Source organism: Erpetoichthys calabaricus, chromosome 4, assembly GCF_900747795.2.
Source record: "Erpetoichthys calabaricus chromosome 4, fErpCal1.3, whole genome shotgun sequence".
NCBI lineage: Eukaryota > Metazoa > Chordata > Cladistia > Polypteriformes > Polypteridae > Erpetoichthys > Erpetoichthys calabaricus.
This window is the reverse complement of record NC_041397.2, coordinates 40,923,950-40,951,218: the sequence shown is the minus strand read 5'-3', so window position 1 is coordinate 40,951,218 and position 27,269 is coordinate 40,923,950. Positions and strand designations below refer to the sequence as shown.

Here is a 27,269-nt window from a genome sequence, read left to right as displayed (position 1 = left end):
AAAACTATGGGACTATTTTTTCACATTAAACATTGTTCTGTCAACATGATAAGCTACCTAAACAAAGCACAGCTTATCAGGAACTTGAAGCATGCCAAAAAGTAGACATATTTAAATGTAAGGCTTTTGGAAACCACAGCAGTACATCAGCTTAAACATGACAATAAAGCACACTAAGAACCAAGATGTTATAATTTTGTTCAAATGCTGGAAAAAGCTAAATAAATATGCAATAGTTAAAATCAAAAAGGTTTTAGTCTAGTCCTTTTTAAATATAATGAAAAATTTAACGGGGGGAATAGCCTGTAAGCTCACAGAGCAAAAAACGGTTAATAAAATTGAAAGAAAAAATCCTTTACAAATGCAACAACATATTTCACACTTACACTTCATGTACCCCTGTAGGGTTGCGTGGTATAGAAGTACTGAAAAAGTTTAAAAAAACTCAGTTTTTAAAATGGTACAGTAATGGAAGTAACTGGCAGGTTTCTGTTGTTTGTTTTTCAGGTGCAATCAAAACTTTAAGGGGGACCCAACTCAGACCCCCAGCCCACCCTGTCTTGAAACATATACTAATGTAAACTTGCTGGATACTCCAAAGAAGAGGCTCCTCTGATCAATGCATGGAGTGCAGCACACAGGGGAGGTGCATGATTGTGTGGCAGGCCAGCGATTTGTGTCTGCATGTTGACTCTGAGTTGGGGGGGTTATTTGCATCATAATTGTTTTTGAACTGGTATTGGGGTCCAAGAGCTGGTATCAATACTAAAGTCAAAAATTTAGCTCTAATCCAACACTAAGCATACTCATAGCAGTAACACAGTACATTTCTTATCGTGACTTTTGTAGCTCTGTTTCAGTAAGGGTGTGTGATAAAAAAATACTTAATTGCTTTGGAACATGTAAGCATGAATTATAATACAAAAAGTGCTTTGTAATGATAGTCCCCTTGCATTTCTCACACATGGAATTGTGCTGTATTATAACTGGCAACTTTTTTTTTTTTCTTTTTTAAAGCACATACTGTACTCTTGCAGGAACAAACATGCTGGTAACATCAGAAATACAAACATACATCAGATATGTAATTTAGCCAATGGGCATAACTAATGTATCAAATAAAGGCATTCAAATGACAAAACACAACAGACAAGTTTGAATAGCAGAGCCCAACAGATTTTAAAGTTATTAAACATAATATGGAAAGATGAAAGAGAAAAAACGAAAAAAAATATGCAAAAGTATAACTCACCCATGTAGTCTCTTACAAGATGTGACCAGTGTCTTATTAAGATGAGGAAGATTACTTGCCCCCTGCTTCACAGCCTCCAAATCCAGTGCATAGCTGCCTTTCAAATAATCATGAGATATGGTGCTCAACCCATTAGCAGCACTGGCAAGTAAAAAAAAATGTAACAATCATCATCATGTAATCACTTTCTTTTCTAATATAGTACTTATAAAGTTCCCTATCGAGACAGGAAGGTCAAACTGCTTTATTCGCTTTAAAAGCAGGCAAGCATAAAGGTAAACTTTGGCTATGTTCAAATTACTCAGATGTAGAGACTCAGATCCGATTTTTTCCTTAATGCAATACAAATCTGATGTTTTCAGGGCTGTGTGGACACAGAAATGTCATCTTTTCAAATCAGATGAGTCATTGTCATGTATCCAATACAACATAAATGAGAGTACGATAGGAAAAAAAACACATGAATTCCGATGTGCATGGGCCGAGTGATACTGTCATCTGCCACCAGTGGAAACAAGGCAAAAAATAATTAAGGAGTGTTACAGTTGTGACAACAATCACGGTCACACCACTGCATGTTCCTTTCTCATATCCACATACCTCTTGGTGTAGCTGTTCCAGCAATAAGCTGCATAAAACAGCAAAAGCTAGCCATCAGGCTTTTTTTCACCTTTTCAACCTAATCATGTACAGATGTCGAACTGTTTGCCATCCTCCAGAGTAAAAATGAAGGCATACACTTTGCTACTACCGCATTCATTTTGTCAGCTTTAATACCACGAGTCATGTCACAAATATGAAGTTTTTTGTTTTTGGTGACACAAACGACTCATTCGCAAACATATCAATGTGCGCATGTATTCACAACATAGATACAGGTACTTATGAAAGTGAACCGACAACATTGGCTAATCCAATCAGAGAAAAAAATCAGAATTGAGCAATGAAGCTTATACTGTGAACATCACCTTCATTTGTGGTTATTTATGCAAATGTATGGTTTAGATTTTAGTTTTACACTACCTACCTGTGGCATTTCCTACAAATGTCAGGTATAAGAAAGTTTTGAAGAAATCTAGCTTTCTTGTTTCATAAATTCTAACTAGTTTGTATAGCCACCAACCAAGTCAGGCCAGATTCTCAATTAGAAACAGAGTTTTGTCATAATTCCGAATTTTACATCTTCCGAGCAATCAAATGGGCCAGAATTTAGCTTGATATACTGTAGGGTACACCTCATACACAATAAAAATATTAGATGTAAGACAACCGGAAATGTTATGCCTTAAAAATGCACATCTACTAGGGATTTACACTCAAATAGAACTTTGCAGTAAACAATGCTAGTTTAATTTTCATAATTTATACTGATACTAGGGGGCTCCGCCCCCTGCTCGCTTCGCTCGCCAACCCCTGGTGTTGGAAATGACAAAGAGCGTGATGTATGAATGAGATATAGAATAGTGTGACGGTGTAGATGATGCAAATAGAAAGCAAACAATGAAGTGTGTGGCACAGTGTAAAGGTTTATTGGAAAATTTCTTTGTACACGCCGTTTAAGTGTAAAAGGTAATTCCAGCTCAGAACTTGTAAGGTCAATGAAGATGGTTATTGTTGTGATCAGAGTCAAGTTTGTCAGAGCTTAGAAAGAGTTGTGTCTCTCCAGGAAGTAATGGAATGACTTGGGTATTTATGTTTTGCACATTAATATTTTTTGGACATAATATAGTGCGTTGTGTTAAAAGGGGCATTTGGTCTAATGAGATTGCTGTTCCAAATCTCTCTGTAACTAAGTCGTCGCAGATAAAGGCTTGAGGAATTGTAATAATATGTGGCTGAAGTCCATCTGTATTGGTGAGTGTACCATCTCTCAGTTGTAATAAGCAATTGTTATGATCTGGTTCTGGACATCGTATCTTTTTTACTAACTGTATCTTTTGAAAGCAATGCCAATTGTCTGCGTATTTTAAGGTGCACTGAACAATAGCTGAGTGCATGGCATCTGGAAGAATAGCTAATCACTGTTTAAAATCTCCTCCTAATAAAAGTACCTTTCCTCCAAATCGAATATTATTATTCATAAACGTTTGTAGAAGTTTATGAATGGTGTTGAGTAAGTGACTTCATGCCATTGTACATTCATCAATAAACAACATTTTTTGAAGACGGATGTCACGTGCAGTGCCACCGTTAATGTTCATAGTGGATACCGATTTGTAGGATCTAATGCAGTTGATAAAGATTTCACTTTCAGGTACATCGTCAGTTAGAATCTTCTGTAGATATTCAGTATATGAATGTAAAGAAGGCAGTCTAATTTGACCCTTTTGACAACAACGTGTAAATGTATTACTTGTATTGCCAGTTGTTTCTTCAGGGAAGTGAACTGAATGACAATGATTGCAAATGACATTCATTAATCCGAATGAATTTTCCCGGTGTATGTTTTGCTTGTGCCGTTTGAGAGGCGCGTTGTTGTATGTGTAGTATTTGGGACGTGTTGTTTTGGAGCTGTAATCGATTTGCCTGTGCTGTGTGAGACGCCCGTTGTAGCCTTCCTTGCCGTTAACGTATGTCTGAGACGGGAGGTGTTTCGTTTTGAATCCGTGCCTGTTGCGATGCAGCACTTTGATTGATAGTTTGCGTCATGTGGATCCAGGATGTAGATTTGTGCATATTTGCGTTGTTGATTTGTTTCAGGGTGCACTGTTCCAATGCGATGCAGTATTTGTGCACATATGGGAAACTTGCTGTTGTGCGCGAGCCTCTTTTTTTTTTTTTTTTTTTTTTTTTGGGTCTAGTTTCGTGTGCAATGTGTTTCGTGCTTTTCCTGCGTTTGACTTTGCGCCTCATTTCTCCTTTTTGTATGTGCTCACTCCTTTTTTCTGTGGTCTTGTCCGCCACTCGCGGCCCCTCATCCGCCTTTGTCGCCCTCTTTTGTCCGCCTTTCTCCGACTCTCGCGGACTCTTTTTGCGCCTGCGCCTCTCGCGGACCCTCATCCGCCTCTCTCGCCCTCTTTTGTCCGCCTTTCTCGGCTCCTCAGCCGACTCTCGCGGACTCTTTTTGCACCTGCGCAGTACGTCTTTTTGCAGCTACGGCCCATGGCCAGATGTGCCTGCGTCCATCATCCGGTTTAGCATTCTCGGTTAGTAATATGGATAATCAGGCCATTTGGGAATCTCCAAGAGTGACTCTGTGCGATGTAGTATTTTAGTCGTGTGGTTTATTATTTAATACTTTTCAAAATATGCATGCTACACTCACAATTATCATTCATACTATATTGTGTTGAAAAAGCAAGTTTTGAAAATTTAAGTTTACCCCTAAAAGGTTTTAGGGATCATCATAGTATAATACAGTATGCCATTATTATCGTCGTCATCATCACTAGTGGTTTAATAGCCATTTTCAAGGTTTACCCAAGTTAGCCTGATGGCCTCCCTTTCTCCTGCCTTATTGTTCTTCTTTCACTTTCCACAGTCCTGGGCCTCCATTGGTGCAAGATCTATTATCTTCCTATCATCTGGCATCACACCTTAATCATATTTTCTTTGGATACCCTCTGGGCTCCATCTCCTCCACCTCCATCTTTTTGCTACTCTTCACTCAATCATACTCTGCCTTTTTCTCCACAGGGTTAAACCACCTTAATTTGTTTCTCCTCAGAAGAAGATTAAATAAAAAAAAAAAAAAAATAGCTATTGTAATTTTTTAATCCAAATGAATCTAAAATGTTTTAATCATCCAACAGAACATTTTTTTTCTGTATGAAGTTTTTTGATATGGTTAGTATATCACATTAAGACATCAGAATTGTATAAGGAGGAAACTACACACTAGGATTAAAATAATTCAAAGAACATAACTTTTAGCCTGCAGAATTACAGTGATCCCTCGCTATATCGCGCTTCGCCTTTCGCGGCTTCACTCCATCGCGGATTTTATATGTAAGCATATTTAAATATATATCGTGGATTTTTCGCTGCTTCGCAGGTTTCTGCGGACAATGGGTCTTTTAATTTCTGTTACATGCTTCCTCAGTTGTTTTGCCCAGTTGATTTCATACAAGGGACACTATTGGCAGATGGCTGAGAAGCTACCCAACTTACTTTCTCTCTCTCTCTCTCTCTCTTGCACTGACGTAGGGGGGTGTGAGCAGGGGGGCTGTTCGCACACCTAGACGATAGGGACGTTGCTACCTTCTGTGTGCAGCTGCTTCCTGAAGGACATGCTGCACGGTGCTTCGCATACCTAAAAGCTCAAAGGGCACGTATTGATTTTTGACTTTGTTTTTCTCTGGCTCTCTCTCTCTCCCTGCTCCTGACGGAGGGGGTGTGAGCTGCCGCCTTCAACAGCTTTGTACCGGCGGTGTTTCGCATACTTAAAAGCCAAACAGCCCTATTGATTTTTTTTTTTGACTGCTTGCTTTGTTCTCTCTCTCTCTCCTGACGCACACTCCTTTGAAAAGGAAGATATGTTTGCATTCTTTTAATTGTGAGACAGAACTGTCATCTCTGTCTTGTCATGGAGCACAGTTTAAACCTTTGAAAAAGAGACAAATGTTTGTTTGCAGTGTTTGAATAACGTTCCTGTCTCTCTACAACCTCCTATGTTTCTGTGCAAATCTGTGACCCAAGCATGACAATATAAAAATAACCATATAAACATATGGTTTCTACTTCGCGGATTTTCTTATTTCGCGGGTGGCTCTGGAACGCAACCCCCGCGTTGGAGGAGGGATTACTGTATATGAAAGTCATGCTCGCCAACTCCCGGGGGTGGCTGAGCTGCTTGAAGGACATCAGGGCTCTCCTCCATTAGAGAAAGCGATTGTATTTAAAAAGTTGGTATATAGAAGAGTATGCGGGAGCAGGAGGAAGAAAGTTTGGTCCTTAGTTATTATAGAGAGAAAATCAGTTACTTGGGTATTTCACTAGTGTCACAGGGTGGTATGGAGATAGGATGTGTGCAGTAGGAGTAATGATTGGGAGAGCAGTGTGGAGGGAAGTGGCCAAGGCTGAATATTGCGGACATGACAGAATTTTTTTTAATTTAGTACAAAACTACAAGTTATGCTTCTTGTGATTTGCTTTAGCAGCAGAACTTTTAAGTTGCTATTAATAAAAGTGTAAGCCAAATAACAATATAACGGGAGGGGAGATACTTGAAAGATCATTACAATGCAACATTTAGTGCTTTCAGTAATTTCTTTTGTGAAACGCGAATAGATTCATGCTGCCACGACTTATATAAAATACAGATGGACACTGACTTTTGCACCAGTGGAAAAGCACATAACAGAGCAGAAGGCTGGAGGAGGGGCATGAACCAAAGTAGAGTGTGTTTAACGTGTTTAAGTAATCATGAGCGATGTTGTATGGGTTTCAAATATGCACTACAGGCATGTGATGTGTCCCAGTTCCACTTTTCTCTTTGATCATGTCACTTTTCATGCACAGAAAATCAATTTTTATGGACAAGAGCCATTATACAAGTCGTAAGTGACCAATGCGAAGCACCACAAGCAAAAAAACAATGATAACAATAAGAGAGCATACAAGGGTCACATTAAATACAAACACATATGTAGTAGTAATTAGATCGTTTAACCTATATTCAAATATATTAAAATATTTATTTTTTAATATGAACATATCTTTAGGTACAACTTTACTGCCCTATTCAGTACATATTATGCTTTGACATTTAATTTGAAGATTGCTTGCATAAAATAAATTGACGCTGTTCAGATAATATGAAATGTACAAGTTCAAAAGAAGTAAAAAATGATATACCCTTCACTGTGAGTATCATGTCCTGTAAGAACAACTGCTGAACTTGAGGAGGCAGGGTTACTTGTGGACGCAGTGCGAGGGGGCAGTGGGGGTTTGTCATCTTCACCATCTGCAACAGAAAGATGAAATCAAGCTAGTTCTCATTAGGACATTACACATTCTTTCCCTGCATTATTAAATGCAACGTAGAAATGAACTCTGAATGAGATTAAGTTGTCAATTTTGTTGTAACCAGACAAATATTTGGTTAATTTATAAATCCCTAGAGCAACTATAGGATGACCTCATGAAACTTACACTTACTTTATTCCAAACAAAATGCATTTAAAGTAAGTATGGCAAATTAATATTTAGAGATACTATATTTCAAAATTAATTTTACATTATGTTTCTAAATAAAAAATAAAGCTATTTTTGAGCTATCTAGACATAATTAACGTATCCTTAATTGTATTTTAGATTAGATTTAGATTTTAGATTTCTGAGAATGATACTCAGCTATTTAGAAATAAGTTTGTATCTTTTTATAAAGATATCCTAAAAAGTGTATAGGAGATATCATGAAATAAAATTTAAGATGTATATCCAGGTGTCTTAGGTAGCTTCCTGTCCACTTTCAGATATCTACAATGCATTTCAAGGTATCTCAAAATAGACAAGTCCAACTGAAAACACAGACAATTTTACAGAAAGTTGTATCGAGATACTTTGAATTGAATTTCAGATATCTTAAAATGAGTACAACCTTATTTTAAATTATCTCAAAATGCACATAAACTAGTGCTGAATGATTAATTGATTTCAAATCAAAACTGTGATTTGAAACAATGCTATTTGCAAATCGGTAACGCTGCGATTTAGGATTATATATTATATATATATATCCATCCATCCATTATCCAACCCTCTATATCCTAACTACAGGGTCACGGGGGTCTGCTGGAGCCAATCCCAGCCAACACAGGGCGCAAGGCAGGAAACAAACCCCTGGGCAGATATCTATATATACATACATACATACACTTTTTACATATATTTATTTTATGTATTACTGTTATAGAACTTTTTTCCTTCATACCCAACCTTTTTTCCTGTACCTAATGTCATAAATAAACTTTCAATAGTTTAAATTAAATGACCATTTTAGTAAATTTTGTGAGAATCATAACATATATCTAAGAAAAAAAGATTAAAAACACAGGAACAAAAAAGTCAAAAAAGGACTACACTCAAAACAGGCTTTGAAATATTTACCAGAATAGTCACGGTCTTCAGGATTATCTTTCTCTCTGTCAACAGGATACAATAGAGTTGTCACAAGGCCTTGGTTAGGTTGCAAGTACAATTGGACCAATTCTGGCAGAGTTTTATAACGTTTAACCTGCACACCCTGAGATGTCTGCACCAAAAAAAGGTTAGATATAAAGAACTGGGGAGTAAACATAGCAAAAATATATTTCCATCCATATTAATTACTAAAGATAACAGTTTTAAAAATGTATGAAATAATATTATATAAATAACAAGGAATATTAAGCCAAAAGCACATGTTTATTATTTTCTTTTTTCTGGACTTGTACCAGTAAACATTACAGGCTTGCCCTACCTTACTAATTACTAATCTGCACACAAAGGCAAGTGGCAAATTCAAACACATTTCAGCATTAATACTTTCAATTATGAACTGAGGGATATAATGTCTGTGTATGTTTTTGCAAAACTGTGATAAACACTCCCCCCAAAGCCACAGTTTAAGTCTAACATTAGCCTTAAAGGGTAAATTTGATATTTTGCAATCAAAAGTTATTTCTTCACAATCATGTTATATATTAATTTGCCAGATAATACTGTGTTTTGAAGTGAAGCTATTTTTAAAAACACCGTTTTTGGCACTAAAGGGTACACTAGTTAATAGGTGAATGCAAAAGCCTTAGAACTTACCCAAATATTTCCACTATAAAGCATCATAAGTTACGATTTCAGAAAATATGCCTTCAGTATTTATGAGGTATCATTGGGGTAACAAAACGAAACTAGATATCATCATTTTATCACAGATTCTTGCAACTACTGTATTTCCCTTGCCTGCAAACAGCCTCTGTTGTGGGTGCATTTATGATAACCCTAATAATCCCCAAATGCCAAGCTATATTGCACTTACATGTATAATCCTGTTTTAATTTCTACAATTCTGTTTCTGCAACAGATAAGCTCTGCTATGGCTTGTAAACAACAGACAAATGTGCTCTCAAGTAATATAGTAGCAAACTGGGGCTGTTAAAGCAGCCTCTAAGTGTGCATGTGTGCGCGCCCTTGACCAGCTGTTGTACATGTCTTGCATCTGATGCTTGCTGGCACAGGTTCCAGCTGCCCCACAACCCTGCTCTGGGTAAGCAGGGTAGGAAGATGAATAATCCATTTATTATTGTGCCTACAGAGGAGAAAAAAATATAAATAGATGGATCTACTTCATAGCCCTTTTCACACATTGACGTAGAGTCACCTTTTCACCATATTGTTTTCTATTTGTTCCAGTCCGGGGCATCTTTGGAGCAGTGTTTTACATCATGCCTAATCATCCCTTACCCAATCAAGCCAGAATTTCTTTGGGCATCACCGTGGTTGCTTTACCTGTGGGCCGAGGCACAAGACTGTTTATGCCACTTACTGCTCTTCACTACAAATCAAGGGGTCATACCATCAGAGGCTCACTATTCCATTTTAATAGAGTAATTGCTGGACGATATTGAGGATAGCAATTAATAACAACAACAAAAATATTACTGATTGGCTAGGAGGCGCAGTGGTAGCACTGTTTTCTCTCAGTGAAGGAGACTATGGTTCAAGCATTCATGCAGTTTGCATGTTCTCCTTAGGTGCTCTGGTTTCCTCCCACAGTCCAAACAAATGCAGGTTAGATGGATTGGCTTTGCTAAAGTGGTAATGTGCCTGTGTGTTCATCCTGCAATTGACTAGTGCACTGTCCAAGGATTGTTCCTGCCTTGCATCTGATGCATGTTGGGAAAAGCACCACATGCTTCAAACCCTGCCCTGGATAAGCAGAAGTGTGTGATATGTATTGTCTACAATAATATCTTAATTGTTGTTTTAACAATGTGCAATGTGAAATTATTGAGTGTGTCACTCACTTAGCAAAACACAATCAAAAACATCCCTTGAGAGTCCATGCATTCACTGTCTCATATATCCCAACTGGATAGACTACTGAGTGTGTGTAAAGCGAGCACATAAGCGTGCCCGGTAAGCACACCAGTAGTGAAGCTAGCATGAGCAAACAGCACCAGGGAATTAACAACCTCGTAATCCACGTTGTTAGATTTAATTGCAAGACATCCTATTTGTGTGGAGATGGTTTGGCTTTGAAAAGACTGATGCTGCTTAAAAGACAGCTTCACCACTAACTGTGAAGTGAAATTAATTTAGTTCAGGCACATTTTATTTTGCAAGCCATCTTGATTGGGGGGGTCCTTGATTACAAAGCACTTTTTTTTTTTCCTTGACTCCTCATCCCGCTCCATTCCACCTCAATAGCTAAAGAAGTTGGAGCAGGTGATGACACAAGGGAGGGATAAAAAAAGAAAAAGAAAAAAAAACAGCAGGAATAGGAACACTGCCACTAAAAAAAAAACAAAGATAACCAGAGATGGACAGTGATGTAAATCCACTTGAACTGTGGAAAACACAAGAAGTAAATTTCCCCAAAATGGGGAAACTTGCAAAAAAGTACTTGTGCATCCCTGCCTCAAGCAGTCCTTCTAAGAGGGCTATCAGTAAAGGATGAAGTGTTGTAACATGTAACTGTGCTGCTCTGAAGCCACATGCTGTGGACAGACTTGTGTTTCTGTCACAAAACTTCAGGTTTCCTCTGTAGAATTCTACAATTGTTTTATTTTTCTGGTACCTTTGTGCAATATTGGAGAGAACATGAAGTTAGTAATTTCTTTAAGAAGAAATTATAGGTTTTAATTTTTTGTATCTTTGTGCAATATATGACAGAACATGTTTATAAATCCTATAGCTTTTTTCCCCAGTGCAGTATTTGACAGAAGTTTGGATTTTTACACAATAGTACAGTATGTTAGATTTTTGTTCTCTCGTGTATGCTGCACAATTCACATTACAGCAGAGCAATTTATGTTTATCTGGACTGCAATGTTCACGCCCTGTATTTCAATTATGATTACTATTTTATTTCCTTTGGATTCACATTTTGTTTATATTAAGGGTAAATGTCCGTTTAAAATGCTCTCATTATAATACTTTTGTTGGTGCAATTTTTTGTGTAAATCCTGTAAGGCCACTTTGATATGGTTTACTTATACTTGCACTGTTTGATCTCAGTAATACTTTCACTGGTGATTTAAATGTTTTTTGTTATTTTATCTCACTTTTAAGTAAATAAATAAGACATGTTTTCCTTAAGCTACAATTAATATCCTATTATGAAGACCAAGCTAGATCAATACGACTTTTACAAACCAGTTTTTAAAGGATGCAAAATATAATCTAATTATCATTATTGTCAAAGTCATAGAAAATATCAAGATATAATGTGTTGCCAATATCGCACACCCCTAGGGTTAGGAAGGTGAATGAATGGATTAATGAACGGATGCCTATCTGTTCAGTTCTTGCCACTTGATTACATACTGCACACTTGATCAATATGCTTTCTAACTGAAGCACAAGTATGCAATTATCAATCTAGCAGCAGTATGCAATCTCTGAGAAATTAAGAAAAAAACTTCAGTATAGTTAAAGAATAAAAGAGATCAGAAGTGTGCTTTTTTCAGTTCTTAATGTCTAGTTGCCTACAGAACAGAGTCAACAATTCACTTCTATACATCAACATCAAGGAAGTCAATAACGGGTACTTGATGATGACTTTCCAAGGTGAACCTATGCCCCTGGGGCACAGTTCTTCTTTCCCATTCCACAGGCTGCAGCAATTGCAGTGCCACAGTGAAAGATTTGACAGGATAGCTGGCAAAATGACAAGAACAGCCAGTATCCTTTTAAAATGTCAGAATCTCATAACAGTGGTTTGCTTTTTGCCTTTCCTACTTTACTGAAACAACATGGCTACTGTGTTTAGCAAAATATGTGTAATCTATTGATACAGATTGATACTCAATAACATTTGTGGCTTGAAAAATGGATATCAGTTAAGTTTTAAGGTTTTTGCATTCATCTATGTACCCTTTAAGTACCATTGTAAGTTACAAAAAGAGTGAAGGTATTTTTAAAATTTATTAAAAATGCTTCACTTTAGAATGCAATTTTATGCGGTAAATATATTACCATGATTGTGAAGAAACAACTTCAAACAGAAAAATACTGTACTTAATTTTTAAAATGGGTTTTCACTGGGATTACATGTTCAAAGGAAATTAAAAAAGTGTACAATAAGGCCTATTTATGATTAAATCCTGTCTATAAACGCTTTCATTAATACTTTGTATATTTACTATATATACTTTGTGATTCCTATTATCGCCTATTTTTTCTGAATTGAACGTAATGCCAAAAAAGCTTTGTCACAGACAGTTACAGGGCTATGTGCATGCACAATGTAATCTCTTCTTCCACTTAATACAGATGAGAGTTTATGCACAATAGGTGATTATAAAACTACAGATGAGTAGCCAGCCATATTTGGAGTAATGAGAATAGTCATAAAGGGCAGACAGAGGAGGAGGTTGGGGAGCACGCACTGATAGCACACTGGCACACCTACCAAGCAGGCAGAAACTAAACTTTTTTCAATTTTAATGGTAAGCCAAAAACAAGATGAAAAGCGGTTACAGCCAAAACAAAAAACATTCTGTAAGTTAAAACAGTGCTTTGTCACAGCTGAAAAAGATATCCTTTAATGATTCAGTCATGCATTTCCAGTTTAAGAAAAAACATGCACAGCTGTATGTGTGGCATGTTAAAAAAATTACTAATAAAAGTTGGGTTTTGTTGTACACAACAGAGTAGAAATAAATGTGCACAATGACAAATGAAGCCAGTATACACAAGAATATTTCTAATCTGTACTTTATAGTAGCATTGGGCACTTCCAACTACCACACATGTACAGAATTCAATATATTAAAACTTTATGTTTATAATAATGTTGGGAATGCCTAGTCAAACATGCAAGGTCTTTCTATTAGAGAACTTAGCAAAAAGCTTTCCTTTCCTTCTTCACCCTGTAGGTGTTTTAGGAAGATGTGCAAAGCTTTCAGGATTGACTACAATTTGGAGAAAAGAGGAAAAAAAAAAACAATGTGTTTAAGAAAACAATAATTACTTATTGGAATATTATATTGTTGTTTAGGAAAACATTTTATTGTATTAGAGATACACATTGATGCGTGGGACTACTCCCATCCCACAAAAAATAAGCCCAAGAATTAGTAATGCTCCGATCAATCGGCTGCTGAACAAGCCACTTTTTGAAAGAAAAAATTAACTGCTTTTCTAAGCTTTATGGTAAATTAGTTGCAGAGCTCCTTTACACAAGGTATTGCAATTGTGGTACTTAATGAATCACACATGTCATTTTGTTGCTGAACTTCCAGTAAACAGAGACTGGAGACTATTTTTTAAAATTTCTGATCTAAATCACAATGTAAAAAAAGAAAACATATTATAAGAAATATTCATAAAATTAAAAATTGACTGAAAATACATGCAGTTACCATATGTGTGTTAATTATGAAGATCAAGAAGATATTTTTCAAGCACAACAAGACATTGTGGCAGTACTAATCATAATAGTGAAACCTACAGTATGTTATTTAATTTTACATCATTTGCTGTTTTTTAAATTTTAAAAACAGGTATGCAACAAATGCTAATTACTGGAAAGGATCTATCAGAAAACACAAGGATTCAAGTCTGTCATACCAAATTATGTATCTTATCTATGCAAGAGCATAACATAAAGATCAACATAGGCTATTTTCCTCATTCCATAATCTATTTGACACTGTAAAAATTAACTTGTAAATGTATTTATTGTTTTGAATAACATTTTTCACATTATTAGGTATTTACAAAAGAACATTTTAAACTATTTTTTCATTATTGAAGTATTTTTATGAATTCTTCTAAAATATCAAAAAGTTCCACCACGCATCTAGTCTTTTAAAGTAAAAGTACTTTTAAATGACAGCATTTGTTTTTTCTATGTGCTTAAAAAATTCTTAAAAGCACCTTCCTGCACTCTTACTGCATTAGTATGAAAGCTAGTCTAGTGGTTTGAATTAAGTAAATCAAATCAAATATCAGATTTGTTCAGTTTGGGGAATGCATTTTCAAGTTTAACATATTGAGGATAATGATTTCCTCAACTTTAAGAACCATTTTGGTTTCCTGTTACTACACTGGCAGCAGTACTCACACAATTATAAGAATGAAACCCAGAAAAGGATTTTCTTCAATGTTATAATTATTTTGTTTAAATATTTAAAAACAGTTGTCTCTCTATGTTAGCTTTTGTCTACACAGAAGGAAACATAAGTACGTATCATGACCTCTTTGCATCAATGCCTTAACTGAAAAAAAAAATATTAAAAAAATATAAAACTATAAATGTGCAATTACTTGATACATACTGTTTACTGCAAGAATTAACATTTATAATAAGTAATGAGGATTACAAGCAAGGATTTTAATACATCTTTAAAAAAACATCCAAGTGAAAGTATCAGTAGTCTTGTTTCATGAGGAGCTTTTGACGTTTTTAATCACATGGACCGATTTTTTTTTTATTTTTGCCGATTCATACAGAAGATGTTACTTTTGACTATTGTCTTTATTTTTGTTTTTCACTATGCACATGCTTATCATATGTTCATCCAGGTTGTCACGGTAATTAATAGGTGATGCAATAGCCTAGTTGAATTGTGGATATTGTAAAAAGGTTTTAAAACATAAATTATCTGAAAATTAAACTAAATTATACTAAAAATAAACATTTGTTTCACTACATTTCAAAAAGACATAACTGGTTTAAAACAGTGGTTCTCAAACTCAGTCCTAGGGATCCCCTGGGGCTAAAGGTTGTTGTTCCAACAAACTTCAGTTTTTAATTAGACTCCAATCCTTTTTAAGTGTGCTGTTATTTTCCAGATTCTATGTTTTGGGGGTTAATGAAGAATTTACAAAAGTAGCTGTTAATACAATTTAATAAAAACTATGCAATTATATGTGGATAATATTTATTTCCATTCTACCTCTCCATTATTGACTAATTAGTGGGTCTGAAGCAGTTGCAGCCTTTCATCTTTTAGCGTTGTTCACCTGTGTCTGCTTAGCTTGTTTTTAATTATCTCTATTAGGATACAATGAATGGAGCAGACTGCACAGAATAAGGGAAAAATAATAGAAACACAACAAAAAAGAGTTATAAATTTAAAGCTATAGAAAAAGAATATTTCTAAATATCTTATAATGTAAAAAGCATACTGGTGTGCTTTTCTGAAGGCAGAATAAAAAAATGACCAGCTAATTACATGAGATCAATTTTATTATCAATTATCATCACTTAATGTGAATCTGGTTGGGATAAAAACCTGCAGCCACAGGGGATCTCCAGGATCACATTTAGGAAACACTGATTTAAAAATCAGAGGTCTTTCCTGGCCACTTTTCAACTTCAAGAATTGGTTTAAGCCCATTACAGTCTAAACATAGATCACCTAACCTCTGCTTGTTTTCCTAGTTTCAATTCACTTCATACAACTGTTGCCACTCAAACCACTTTCTACCAAATATACAGTCCTTACAGTGATTAAGGGGTCATAAAACCAACAGTTAATTTATTTTTTCCTCTGGATATACTATTTCCCCTCTTGAATTTCACAATTATTCTCAACAACATATGAAATCTAATGTTCATATATTAAATGTGGAGTATAGAAAACTTAGGACTAAATAAATAAACAAGGATTTGAAAATAATTTTATGAGACAAAAACTTTCTAAAATAGATAACATAAAAATGTGTATGTTATGTATGGAAGAGCTGTCAAATCTCCTATCCACTAGTCAAGTATAATTCAAATATTTGGCAAAAATTATCAAATTTACAGCCATCCCAGGTCAAACTGGGGCCCTAAGTGGAATCTTCAAGTAAAACAAGCAATAAAAATGTGCAATCCAATTGGCTGTCCAGCAGAATGTCTAAATTACCCTTCAGTTAAAGCATTAATACAAAGAGTCCACAATCTGTACTTGGGTTCTCTGGTCACGGGCCCGCACATTATGTGACCCGCGTATAGGAAGGGGTGGCTCTGGCTTTACCTCACGCATTACCACAAACACACTATACAGTGTTGCAATATTTTACATATCTCTTTTGCACATCACTCAAAAGATTAGCCTTTTCATCTTTTTGATTAGAGAGCATTTTCTTAGGAAAACTAACACAATTCTTCTTGATAATTCACCCCTTCACAAAACAACTTGGGGCAGATTTTACAACCCAGCCCAAGTACTCACCCATCTTCTTTCTAACCTGTGGTACTCAAGTAATTCTTACTGTATGAAAACATGGATACACATTTTTGAATCCACTTTAATTTTTTTCTTTTATTTGCATGTTTGTGTGTTCTGAAAATTTAAATTGTTATAATTGTGAGAATTAGAGAGATGACTTTGTTTAACTCACATACCTACAATTATTGGTTATAAATGAAAAATTAAAGCAAAGATTAAGCTCAAATATAGTGCAAACTTCAGATTTATTTTTAAGGACTGAAACTTTTTTTTTTTTTTTTTTTAAACAATGCTTCTTAGATCAAAGCTACCACAGGCTCAGACACATAGGACTGAAATAGCAACACAAATTAAATGCATGCAGAGAGCTGGATGTAAACTTGATATTTCATAATGGTCACAGTACTGTGAAGTAAATCATCCACAAAGAGGGGGTAGAGTTTATTCCTTTATAATATTACAGCAATAACATGACAAAAATGCTCATTATGTACTTTTTGTATGTGCCATAAAACAAATTACAAGCAAATAGCAGACATCATGTGGTTTTCAGAATCTGCACATAAGCAAAAAAAAAGGCATCACTTGGACAGTGCCATTAATAACTAAACGAAAAATATAATTTATATAATTATTCATATTTTAAAATAAACCATGCAGAGCTAATTTTCTAAAAGCAACCCTGCCTATTCTATACTTAAAACCTTTTTAAATGTTACATATGAGTATTTGCATACAAATTTCATTCATTCTACTTATGTCTTAGCTCAAGTATGCAAAACTTGTATAAAAACTTTATGATAATAGAATAAGTAAATGCAGAAACATGTATAGAAAAGAAAAAAAAAAAAAAAGGAGGGTCACATACCTGTACAGCAAGGAAATCCTCTTCATCCGGGAGTATTCTGTATGTGTGGACATGTTTCTGAAATCTGCATTAAAAAAAAAAAACAATCATGAGCAAACAAACACTGGACATGAGCATTTATTCAGAATTGACCCATTCAAAGAAAATCATCATAAACCATTTAAAGATATTTTGATCATCCAAGTTCTGCCTAATTTAATCAGGTACAAAGAGAACATATTTAAACATATTTGCACAATTAGCAGACAAAAACAGTAACTAGCTACAGGTGGTATGCATGCATTTGTTTAGCTTCCAGTTCTACTAACATGCACTATACACATGCTGACCAATAAGAAGCTCCTTAACTAGACTAGTGAAGTGTAAGCCTGTTTATTCTGCCAATAGGAGTACAACAACAAAGGGGAAGTGAGTAACCAGGTACCAAAAAAAATAAATAAATAAAAAAACACATTCCACTTCAGCCACTTAACAGTTATTTAGACAATACATTATAGGAAGTAATTTGGTCCTTTTTTGGTCCCAGGCATTTAGTAATTAAAGTTTTTATTTTTTATTTAGAAAACTTTGAGTAACTTTAATACTCTGTATATTGCAGTTTAAATCACAATCACAGTGGGTATGAAAATAAACGTAATATGAATTTTTGCTCAAATCGTGCAGTCCTGGTCCAGGTTTTGGCTTCACATCTTTTTAGCACCAAATGAATATTTGCCAGCTCTCCTTCTGACTCTGCACTCTGTTATTAGCCTGTGATGGTGAGGCAACTACAAATACCATTCTGTGGCCTACTCCTGCCCATTTCTGGAAGCATTTATAGTGTCAGAGTTGACCATCCTATTTCTCCAAGGTCTCCAGGTTTGAACTTCCTCTAGCAGTCTCAGTGCCAGAGAGTCTTCAGTTGCCTTTAAATGCTCGGTCCTCCCAGACATTCGATCTCCAAGATCGGTCTGCAGTGTCAGAGCAGCAGTCTCTTACATATTTTACTGTTACCTTCAGTCTTGAAACCCTGGCTTCACTCTGTTAATAAGGAGAAAACTGGGTCTCCACCTACTGCATTGCCTACTGGGGTGAAAAATATTAAAATCTCAAGATATGATACAATATGCAATTCAATTTTGGGTTTATGAAAAAGTACAGTTTTATGTCCAATACTGTAATAATAAACAAGGAAACTGTAGTCTTTCAAAAAAAGGAGACCATTTGGATTGTTCTAGCTTGGACTTCCTGACCTTCTTGCCTGCTAGTGCAATCACAATTTCAAATACAGTAATTCCTCGCTATTTCACGCTTCGACTTTTGCGGCTTTACTCTATCGCGGATTTTATATGTAAGCATATCTAAATATATATCGCAAATTTTTCACTGGTTTGCGGATTTCTGCGGATTTCTTGCATCGTACGTAATTATTGCTGTAGATTGTAGATTTTTCATTTATTTTTATATTACCTAATCAATAAACTAAATTTTCCTTAATAATTATACTAGTAATAAATTATGTTCCAAATGAACTGTACCATTTTACAGCTAGCAACAATTGGCAGTGTTACCAGCCAAAATCAGCCGAGAATGTAAACATTACCAGAATGCAAATGGCGCATGACTGCAGTGTTCGTATTTTAGAAATATGATACCAATACTAAAGGAATAAACATAATATATCTAATATAACTGGGTAAGTAAGTAAAATGAGTGCATTACTGTATATACAGTAAATATAAAATTATTTTTGTTAAAATATGTTATTATTACAATGTGTTTAAAACTGAACTATGTATTAAATAAAACTACTCAATGATATACGATACGGATGTTTGTGCATAGTATATAAACAGTGTGTTTACATACATAATTTCAACGAATCTTACCTAATATCTAAGAGAATATAAAGGGTTTATGCTGTATAACTGTGCGGGAAATGTTTATAAGAGTGTGGGAGAGTTTATAAGGGCTTAAAATATATAAAAATAACCATATAAACATATGGTTTTTACTTTGCGGATTTTCACCTTTCGCAGGGGGTTCTAGAATGCAACCCCCACAATCGAGGAGGGATCACTGTATAGCACAAAAAATGGAAGATCTGCAATTGCTTTATCATTCAGTCTATGGGATGTACTGTACATTGTAGTGAATATTATAGAGAATAAAACTTTCCAGAAGTTTATAACAGCTGCACTCAATTCGACCAGATGTACATATGCATATATTCTTTGTTTTCTCAAACAATATGGCAATTACGAGAACATTTTGGCAAAATAATTCTACAGTCAAAACAAAAAACTGTAGCAGTGTAATGGCATTAATATTTGTGCATTGGGCTATTATCATATTTTATATGAAAATGAACACATAATACTTTAACAAATCCCTTATATGTGCCCTTGCTCTTAAAGAATGAGTACCAATTCCACAAGAAACAGTCCCTAGAAATTAATAACTGCACAGAAGATATTAATATACACAGAAGATCTACAAACTACCATATGACAGAGATTTAAAACAGGACATTTTGCTTGTTATTCCAAGCGGTTGATTATGTTGTATTTTGGCTCTGTAATTTATATCAAGCTGGGTATTATTTGTATTGTGTTTGTGCTGCACTTTACATTTCCATTTAAAGCATTATTGCTTCTTTTACTAGCAAAATCTGATGCCTGCTCAATAAAGAACAACTAAAATAATAAAATACAACAGAGACAGGCAACTGGAAATACCATGAATATATAATACAGATGACAATATGCAATGTGGTACTGAAGTGAATAAATGAGTAACAACTGCTGTGGGGCCTCACAATTTCCACGATGTGGAAAACACAGACGGAATCACAGAATTAACCCAAAAAAATAGATTTTAGATTTAAAAATGGAAATTTGCAGAATTTAGAGACTCAAGGAGTGACTGTTACAATATATGTCCCAATATATTAAACATTTAAGTAATCTGTACTTCTATCATCCAGATACTATTTTCTTCGTAGAAATCCAGTCATACCTCTATCTATTGTGCACATGTTTCTGTATGTTTTCTCGTTAAAAGGCACGCGAGTTAGCTAGTTGCATGAGACAGGCAGAAATGTTGAAGCGAGCAGTATCAGATACCCCAAGTACATCCAAAAAAACTAAGAAACACAAGCTTAACTGCAAAATTGAGATCACAACAATATCCCCAATACTTTTATGAACCTGGACAACAAATTTTCTGCAAGTTCTGCCAGACTGGACATGAAAAGATATTTGCAATGATCATATCAAATTTAAAACCCAGCTCAAGAACAAGGAGAAGTTGTCAGAAAATAACAGCAGTCTTCGTCAAACTCATTTGCCCCCAGGTCTTTGAACAACATATGGATGCAATTCTTTGAAAGATTCGTGGCAAGAAAATTTATGTTGTAGTTGATGAAACTACAGCGTTCTCAACATAGTGATAGGTGGGTAAACATTTGGCTGTATGGTAATTCTTTTATGTTGGCAGTTCTAATTGTAAGGGATGTATTTACTTTAAGTCATTGATCCGATTAAATTATATTAACCGGTACCAACTAGGGGGCTTTGCTCCCTGCTAACTTCGCTCGCCAACCCCCAGGCTGGCGCTACGTGCTAGCCACTTTGCAGTTCTGCTGCTCGCGCATGGGGATGCTGATGTACAATTTAAAAAAAAATTTTATTTTAATGGGAATCGTTACATACAGTGCATCTGGAAAGTATTCACAGCGCATCATTTTTTCCAAATTTTGTTATGTTACAGCCTTATTCCAAAATGGATTAAATTCATTTTTTTCCTCCAAATTCTACACACAACACCCCATAATGACAATGTGAAAAAAGTTTGAGATTTTTGCAAATTTATTAAAAATAAAAAAATTGAGAAAGCACATGTACATAAGTATTCACAGCCTTTGCCATGAAGCTCAAAATTGAGCTCAGGTGCACCCTGTTTCCCATGATCATCCTTGAGATGTTTCTGCAGCTTAATTGGAGTCCACCTGTGGTAAATTCAGTTGATTGGACATGATTTGGAAAGGCACACACCTGTCTATATAAGGTCCCACAGTTGACAGTTCATGTCAGTGTACAAACCAAGCATGAAGTCAAAGGAATTGTCTGTTGACCTCCGAGACAGGATTGTCTCGAGGCACAAATCTGGGGAAGGTTACAGAAAAATTTCTGCTGCTTTGAAGGTCCCAATGAGCACAGTGGCATCCATCACCCGTAAGTGGAAGAAGTTCAAAACCACCAGGACTCTTCCTAGAGCTGGCCAGCCATCTAAACTGAGCGATCGGGGGAGAAGAGCCTTAGTCAGGGAGGTGACCAAGAACCCGATGATCACTCTGTCAGAGCTCCAGAGGTCCTCTGTGGAGAGAGGAGAACCTTCCAGAAGGAAACCATCTCTGCAGCAATCCACCAATCAGGCTTGTATGGTACAGTGGCCAGACGGAAGCCACTCCTTAGTAAAAGGCACATGGCAGCCCGCCTGGAGTTTGCCAAAAGGCACCTGAAGGACTCTCAGACCATGAGAAAGAAAATTCTCTGGTCTGATGAGACAAAGATTGAACTCTTTGGTGTGAACGCCAGGCGTCATGTTTGGAGGAAACCAGGCACCACCTTGAGTGGCCCAGCCAGAGCCCAGACTTGAAGAGGAATGGGCGAAACTGGCCAAGGATAGCTGTGCCAAGCTTGTGGCATCATATTCAAAAAGACTTGAGGCTGTAATTGCGACCAAAGGTACATCGACAAAGTATTGAGCAAAGGCTGTGAATACTTGTGTACATGTGATTTCTCAGTTTTTTTTATTTTTAATAAATTTGTAAAAATCTCAAGTAAACTTTTTTCACGTCATCATTATGGGGTGTTGTGTGTAGAATTCTGAGGAAAAAAATGAATTTAATCCATTTTGGAATGAATACTTTCCGGATGCACTGTATGCATAATAGAACTAATTATTTTACATTACAGTGACTAATTCACCATATTAAAAAATAGTAAAATGTACAAATTTGAAAGTAAATTATGTTACATGTTGCCTTAGAATTTTTCATTGCATTATACGGTTTTGTTCTGCTTGACTTTGAAATTAACACGCAAATATTTTTAAATGTACACTTTTACTGTAAAACTTCAGTAAAAGCAATTTTTTTAAAATTTAATTTTCGTTAATATCGCATTGAATTTTGATTCTGTGTTTGGACTTCCATCGTGACAATACAAAGTATAACTGCCCGTGAGAGAATTTAGTTTCTTTCTCTCTAAAAAATAAACCGACTTTTTCAAATGTTTCTCTCTGTGATTTGTTACTTGTCATAGCAAAAGCTATTCTAACAGGAAACGGTTAATGTTTTAATATGAATGGCATATCAAGAGCTCCTTTGTTTTCTAATGTTATCCGGGGAAGATGTACTACATTACCTTTATGAGATACATCCTTCTTTCAACAGTAATTCGGGCGGTGGAAGATAGGATGGTATTAACAGTTGTAGTTATTCTTCGGGATATTGCAAGTTGATGTTTTCATCTTCTGTACACGCAGGACTTGAAAAAATATCTTGTAAAATGTCGTCTCATCTCACAGGACTTGAAAAAATCTCTTGGAAAAAGTCTCGTCTTGTCTCAGGATTTTTTTACATAATAAAGAGATGTTATTAGTGAAATGCATTGGTTGTTAATGGGTTCCCTTTTGAAAATTATCAACGTTTCTGGATTTAATAAACATGTTGCCATGCAGTGAAGAGGCACACAAGGTCCACATTTGACTCTTCCATTATAAACTTAGCACCTACAAACTTGGGTGGAACAGCAGGCTTCTCTTCAGATGCAACGAGCCCTTAAAAGCAGGTTTCCTCTTTCTGTCTTTTTCCCCCCTATTTAATTCCCAGATTTAACATCTTCCAAAATGCTTTATAATTAATTATTTTAAGACTAGTCATTTAGCCCGTTACAATAACGGGCGCTAGAACAGTAGTGCATAAACATTAGTAGGAACAGTCTATATTAAATGGCAAGGGACTTTGACCTCATTCTTTTTGTTGGTCGTATTTTTCTTTCTTTCAGCCTTTCTTTTGTTGATGTTTACTTGCTGAGCTGACCGTTCTTCGTGGGCTGCCGCCGTGTATTGTGTGTCTTTAATTTTCTGTGACAGTAATACTGTCTTGTACGTCCGCTGGCTTGTACATCCGTAATACAGTAATCCTTCCTCCATCGCGGGGGTTGCGTTCCAGAGCCACCCGCGAAATAAGAAAATCCGCGAAGTAGAAACCATATGTTTATATAGTTATTTTTATATTGTCATGCTTGGGTCACAGATTTGCGCAGAAACACAGGAGGTTGTAGAGAGACAGGAACATTATTCAAACACTGCAAACAAACATTTCTCTCTTTTTCAAAAGTTTAAACTGTGCTCCATGACAAGACAGAGATGACAGTTCCGTCTCACAATTAAAAGAATGCAAACATATCTTCCTCTTAAAAGGAGTGCCCGTCAGGAGCACAGGCTGTCACAGAGATAGAGAAAAGCAAACAAATCAATAGGGCTGCTTTTAAGTATGCGAAGCACCGCGGCACAAAGCTGTTGAAGGCGGCAGCTCACACCCCCTCCGTCAGGAGCAGACAAAGAGAGAGAGACAGACAGAGTTTGTTTTTCAATCAAAAATCAATACGTGCCCTTCGAGCTTTTAAGTATGCGAAGCACCGGGCAGCATGTCGTTTCAGGAAGCAGCTGCACAAAAGATAGCAACGTGAAGATAATCTTTCAGCATTTTTAGACGAGTGTCCGTATCGTCTAGGTGTGCGAACAGCCCCCCTGCTCACACCCCCTACGTCAGGATCAGAGAAAGTCAGTGCAAGAGAGACAGAGAAAAGTAAGCCGGGTAGCTTCTCAGCCATCTGCCAATAGCGTCCCTTGTATGAAATCAACTGGGCAAACCAACTGAGGAAGCATGTACCAGAAATTAAAAGACCCACTGTCCGCAGAAACCCGCGAAGCAGCGAAAAATCCGCAATATATATTTAAATATGCTTACATATAAAATCCGCGATGGAGTGAAGCCGCGAAAGGCGAAGCGCGATATAGCGAGGGATTACTGTATACCTTTAATTTTCTCTGGCGGTAATGCAGGCGTGCACGTCGGTAATATGTCTTTAATCTCCTCTGACAGTAATACTGGCTTGTATGTGGCTGTAATATGCGTCACTGTGTTGTGTACCTTTAATTTCCTCTTGCAGTAATACTGGTTTGTATTTCCGTAAAACACCTGTAACTTTCTCTGACAGTAATATCGCGCATCGCACCATGCCCCGCGTATGCGCACTTCACCAGAAGACACACACACATGGACACCTGGACGCGCACAGGGATTTTATTAAAGAGGATATGCAGTAGATGAAGCCACAGATGTATTACCTGTTTAAGCTACAGATGTAATGATGTACATTTTAAATCTGTAAACATTTAAAGTTTAAGAATCATTAGAAATAATTGACATAATTACAATTACAGGTACTGAAGACCAGTATTTTCTGGCAGATGTTATCTTTATGGAGAGCTGCAACTTTTCCACCTTTTCACAGGTAGTACTTCAGTCCCTTCTCAACAACCAGCTGAATCTTAATGACATTTTAGCAGTGGGTACAGACAGTTTTAAAAGTTAACAGTGTGCACTCAACCTGCTTATGTCAGATCATCAGTTTAGTGGGAGAGACGTGGAAGCACTATAAATACTTCAGTGAGGCTGCATCACTAGTGATGATGGTGAAGTCTGCCTTCTTCAAAAAGCCTGCCAGGAAAAGGAGATGGATAACCTTCTTGTCACTGAAAGAGATTATGCTAACCAAGGCCCAGCCCCACCCATACCATGCACCTCAGAGTGATGTTTTAAACTAGCCACAACTCTTACAATTCTGGATGGCACTCACTGTCCTACTGCAGTCTTAGCCATAGGACACCATCGAGGATCTGGGCTCCTACTTGATGAATGGAACTGCAAAAATCTATGACTTTTGGTGCCAAAACTGATGAGATGTAGAATCAAATGGGCAAGCGGCAGAGGAGAGAAAATCTTGACCACCTGCATGATGCATTGCACCTGGTCTTTGCTAAGTTTTAAAAACATTGGGATGTAAATCCTCTGAAGGAGGTATACAAGCTGGTCAGAGTGTTTGGTCTCAAGCAGGCCCCTGCTATGAAAAAACACATTGCAGGATACACAAAACTGAAACTTCTGATGAACCCAACAGCAGAGTTAAGTGACGAGGGGACAGCATATTTACACGGTGCTTTAAATGGAGGAGCTTTAGTAAATGTAAGACTCTCCTCATGAGGTTTCATTTGCATGGATAATTATTATAGTGTGAACGCAGCCGCTCCTCTGAAACTCCCTCTTAGGCAGTGATTCAATGGGAAACAAACACAGCTTTTCAACTCCTCTTTGCGGGATTAGCTGTTAGCCTGCTGTTTGCTGTTGTGCCGCACGATCTGCATCCTGTGTGGGGCTTCGAACATTTAAAAGACCATGCCGCGGCTGTCCTAGTGTCTCACTGCCTTTTCTCTCTTCCCCTAGACACCCTCTGCTTCGGTTGGGGCTCTCGAGCCGCCGTGCCCCTTTAAAGAGGAAGATTTTGTGTTCTATTGACCAGGAGGCGCAGCCGAGGAAGACAGTTTGACAACTGTCTCTTGTACAGCCGGATCACCCCTGAAAGAAACTTGTGTTTATTCCGCCTGTACTGGAATAAAGTTTGTCTCTTGGAAAACCCTGAGTGCTCCAGTGCAACTTTGTGACCCAAGCGTGACAAGTGTTACCAGAAGTGGGGAGAGCCGGCAGATCCTCTGGGTCCAGAGGAAGCGGAACATATTGATCCTCTAGAAATGCATCGTCTTGAGGATCCATCTGTGCAACCACAGGTTCTAGTGGGGAGGGAGGGGGGAGCCCCGACCCGAGCAGAGGGTGTAATGGGGAAGATAGACAAGGCAGTGAGACACTGGGACAACCACGGTTCAGTCTTTCAAACGTTAGAAGCCCCACATAAGATGCAGATCGCCCGGCACAGCAGCAAGCAGCAGGCTAACAGCTGATCCCGCAAAGAGGAGATGAGCAGCTGTGCATAATCATCCACAAGCAAAAAAGAGATGTAATCCTAAGGACACCAACCTGAACATACTCTCATACTCGATTGTACCCTAAAATCCTGTTATTGAAAATTATGATACAGAAACAAGATGTGCCACTGTCATATTCATACACCCAACATAGGGCACAATATTGGTTAATATACAAACTCCTGAGTGGTTTCTTGAAATTAGCACAATATTACAAAAATATCACTTAGGTCATAATGCTCAAGGTATAGATATGTTCCAACCCAATCCCAGTGGCTTCTGGGCTCCCAATCACTTTTTGATACTTCAGAAAATTCAAACACTGTTGGCTTGAATTCACCAGGTATGAGAGGCCTTGCCAGCCAATTCTGTGTTTCAACAACCATTCACCAGTCAATAAGTGTGTTTAGTTTGTTTCAAACAACTGCAAAATGCGTGAGTAGAAAATCAAATTAGACAAGCTGTGGCAGGAGAACCATCCAGTTTATGATATTTCTTCAGAAATATATATTGGTAGGATCTTCAAAGTAGAAATACCAAGGAACACTGACTAGCAACTAGAAACTTCAGGATGCATTGCATGTTTGTACCTTGAACAGATTAGCATGTTCATACTTTAAACAAGTGCCAGACCAATAATAACAGGCTTGATATGGTCTCTATATATGCATCGGAATCGGTTGAACCTGCACCGATAATAGGATGCTAAAGCCCTTCCATGCAAAGCAAGTTTCTAAAATTATTTTTCTGG

General features: G+C 36.7%; 1 protein-coding gene across 2 annotated transcripts in view; it reads right to left on the bottom strand.

Annotated features, from left to right (window-relative positions):
• inppl1a (inositol polyphosphate phosphatase-like 1a) overlaps window positions 1-27,269 on the bottom strand; it is a 180,404-nt gene that overhangs the window by 109,565 nt on the left and 43,570 nt on the right. For both annotated transcript variants that reach the window (XM_051926536.1, XM_051926535.1), the window contains exons 2-5: window positions 17,429-17,492; window positions 8,303-8,447; window positions 7,049-7,157; window positions 1,253-1,393 (exon numbers count right to left, since the gene is read on the bottom strand). In XM_051926536.1, coding sequence (XP_051782496.1) covers window positions 1,253-1,393; window positions 7,049-7,157; window positions 8,303-8,447; window positions 17,429-17,492 — 459 coding nt within the window. The remainder of the gene's footprint in view (window positions 1-1,252; window positions 1,394-7,048; window positions 7,158-8,302; window positions 8,448-17,428; window positions 17,493-27,269) is intronic.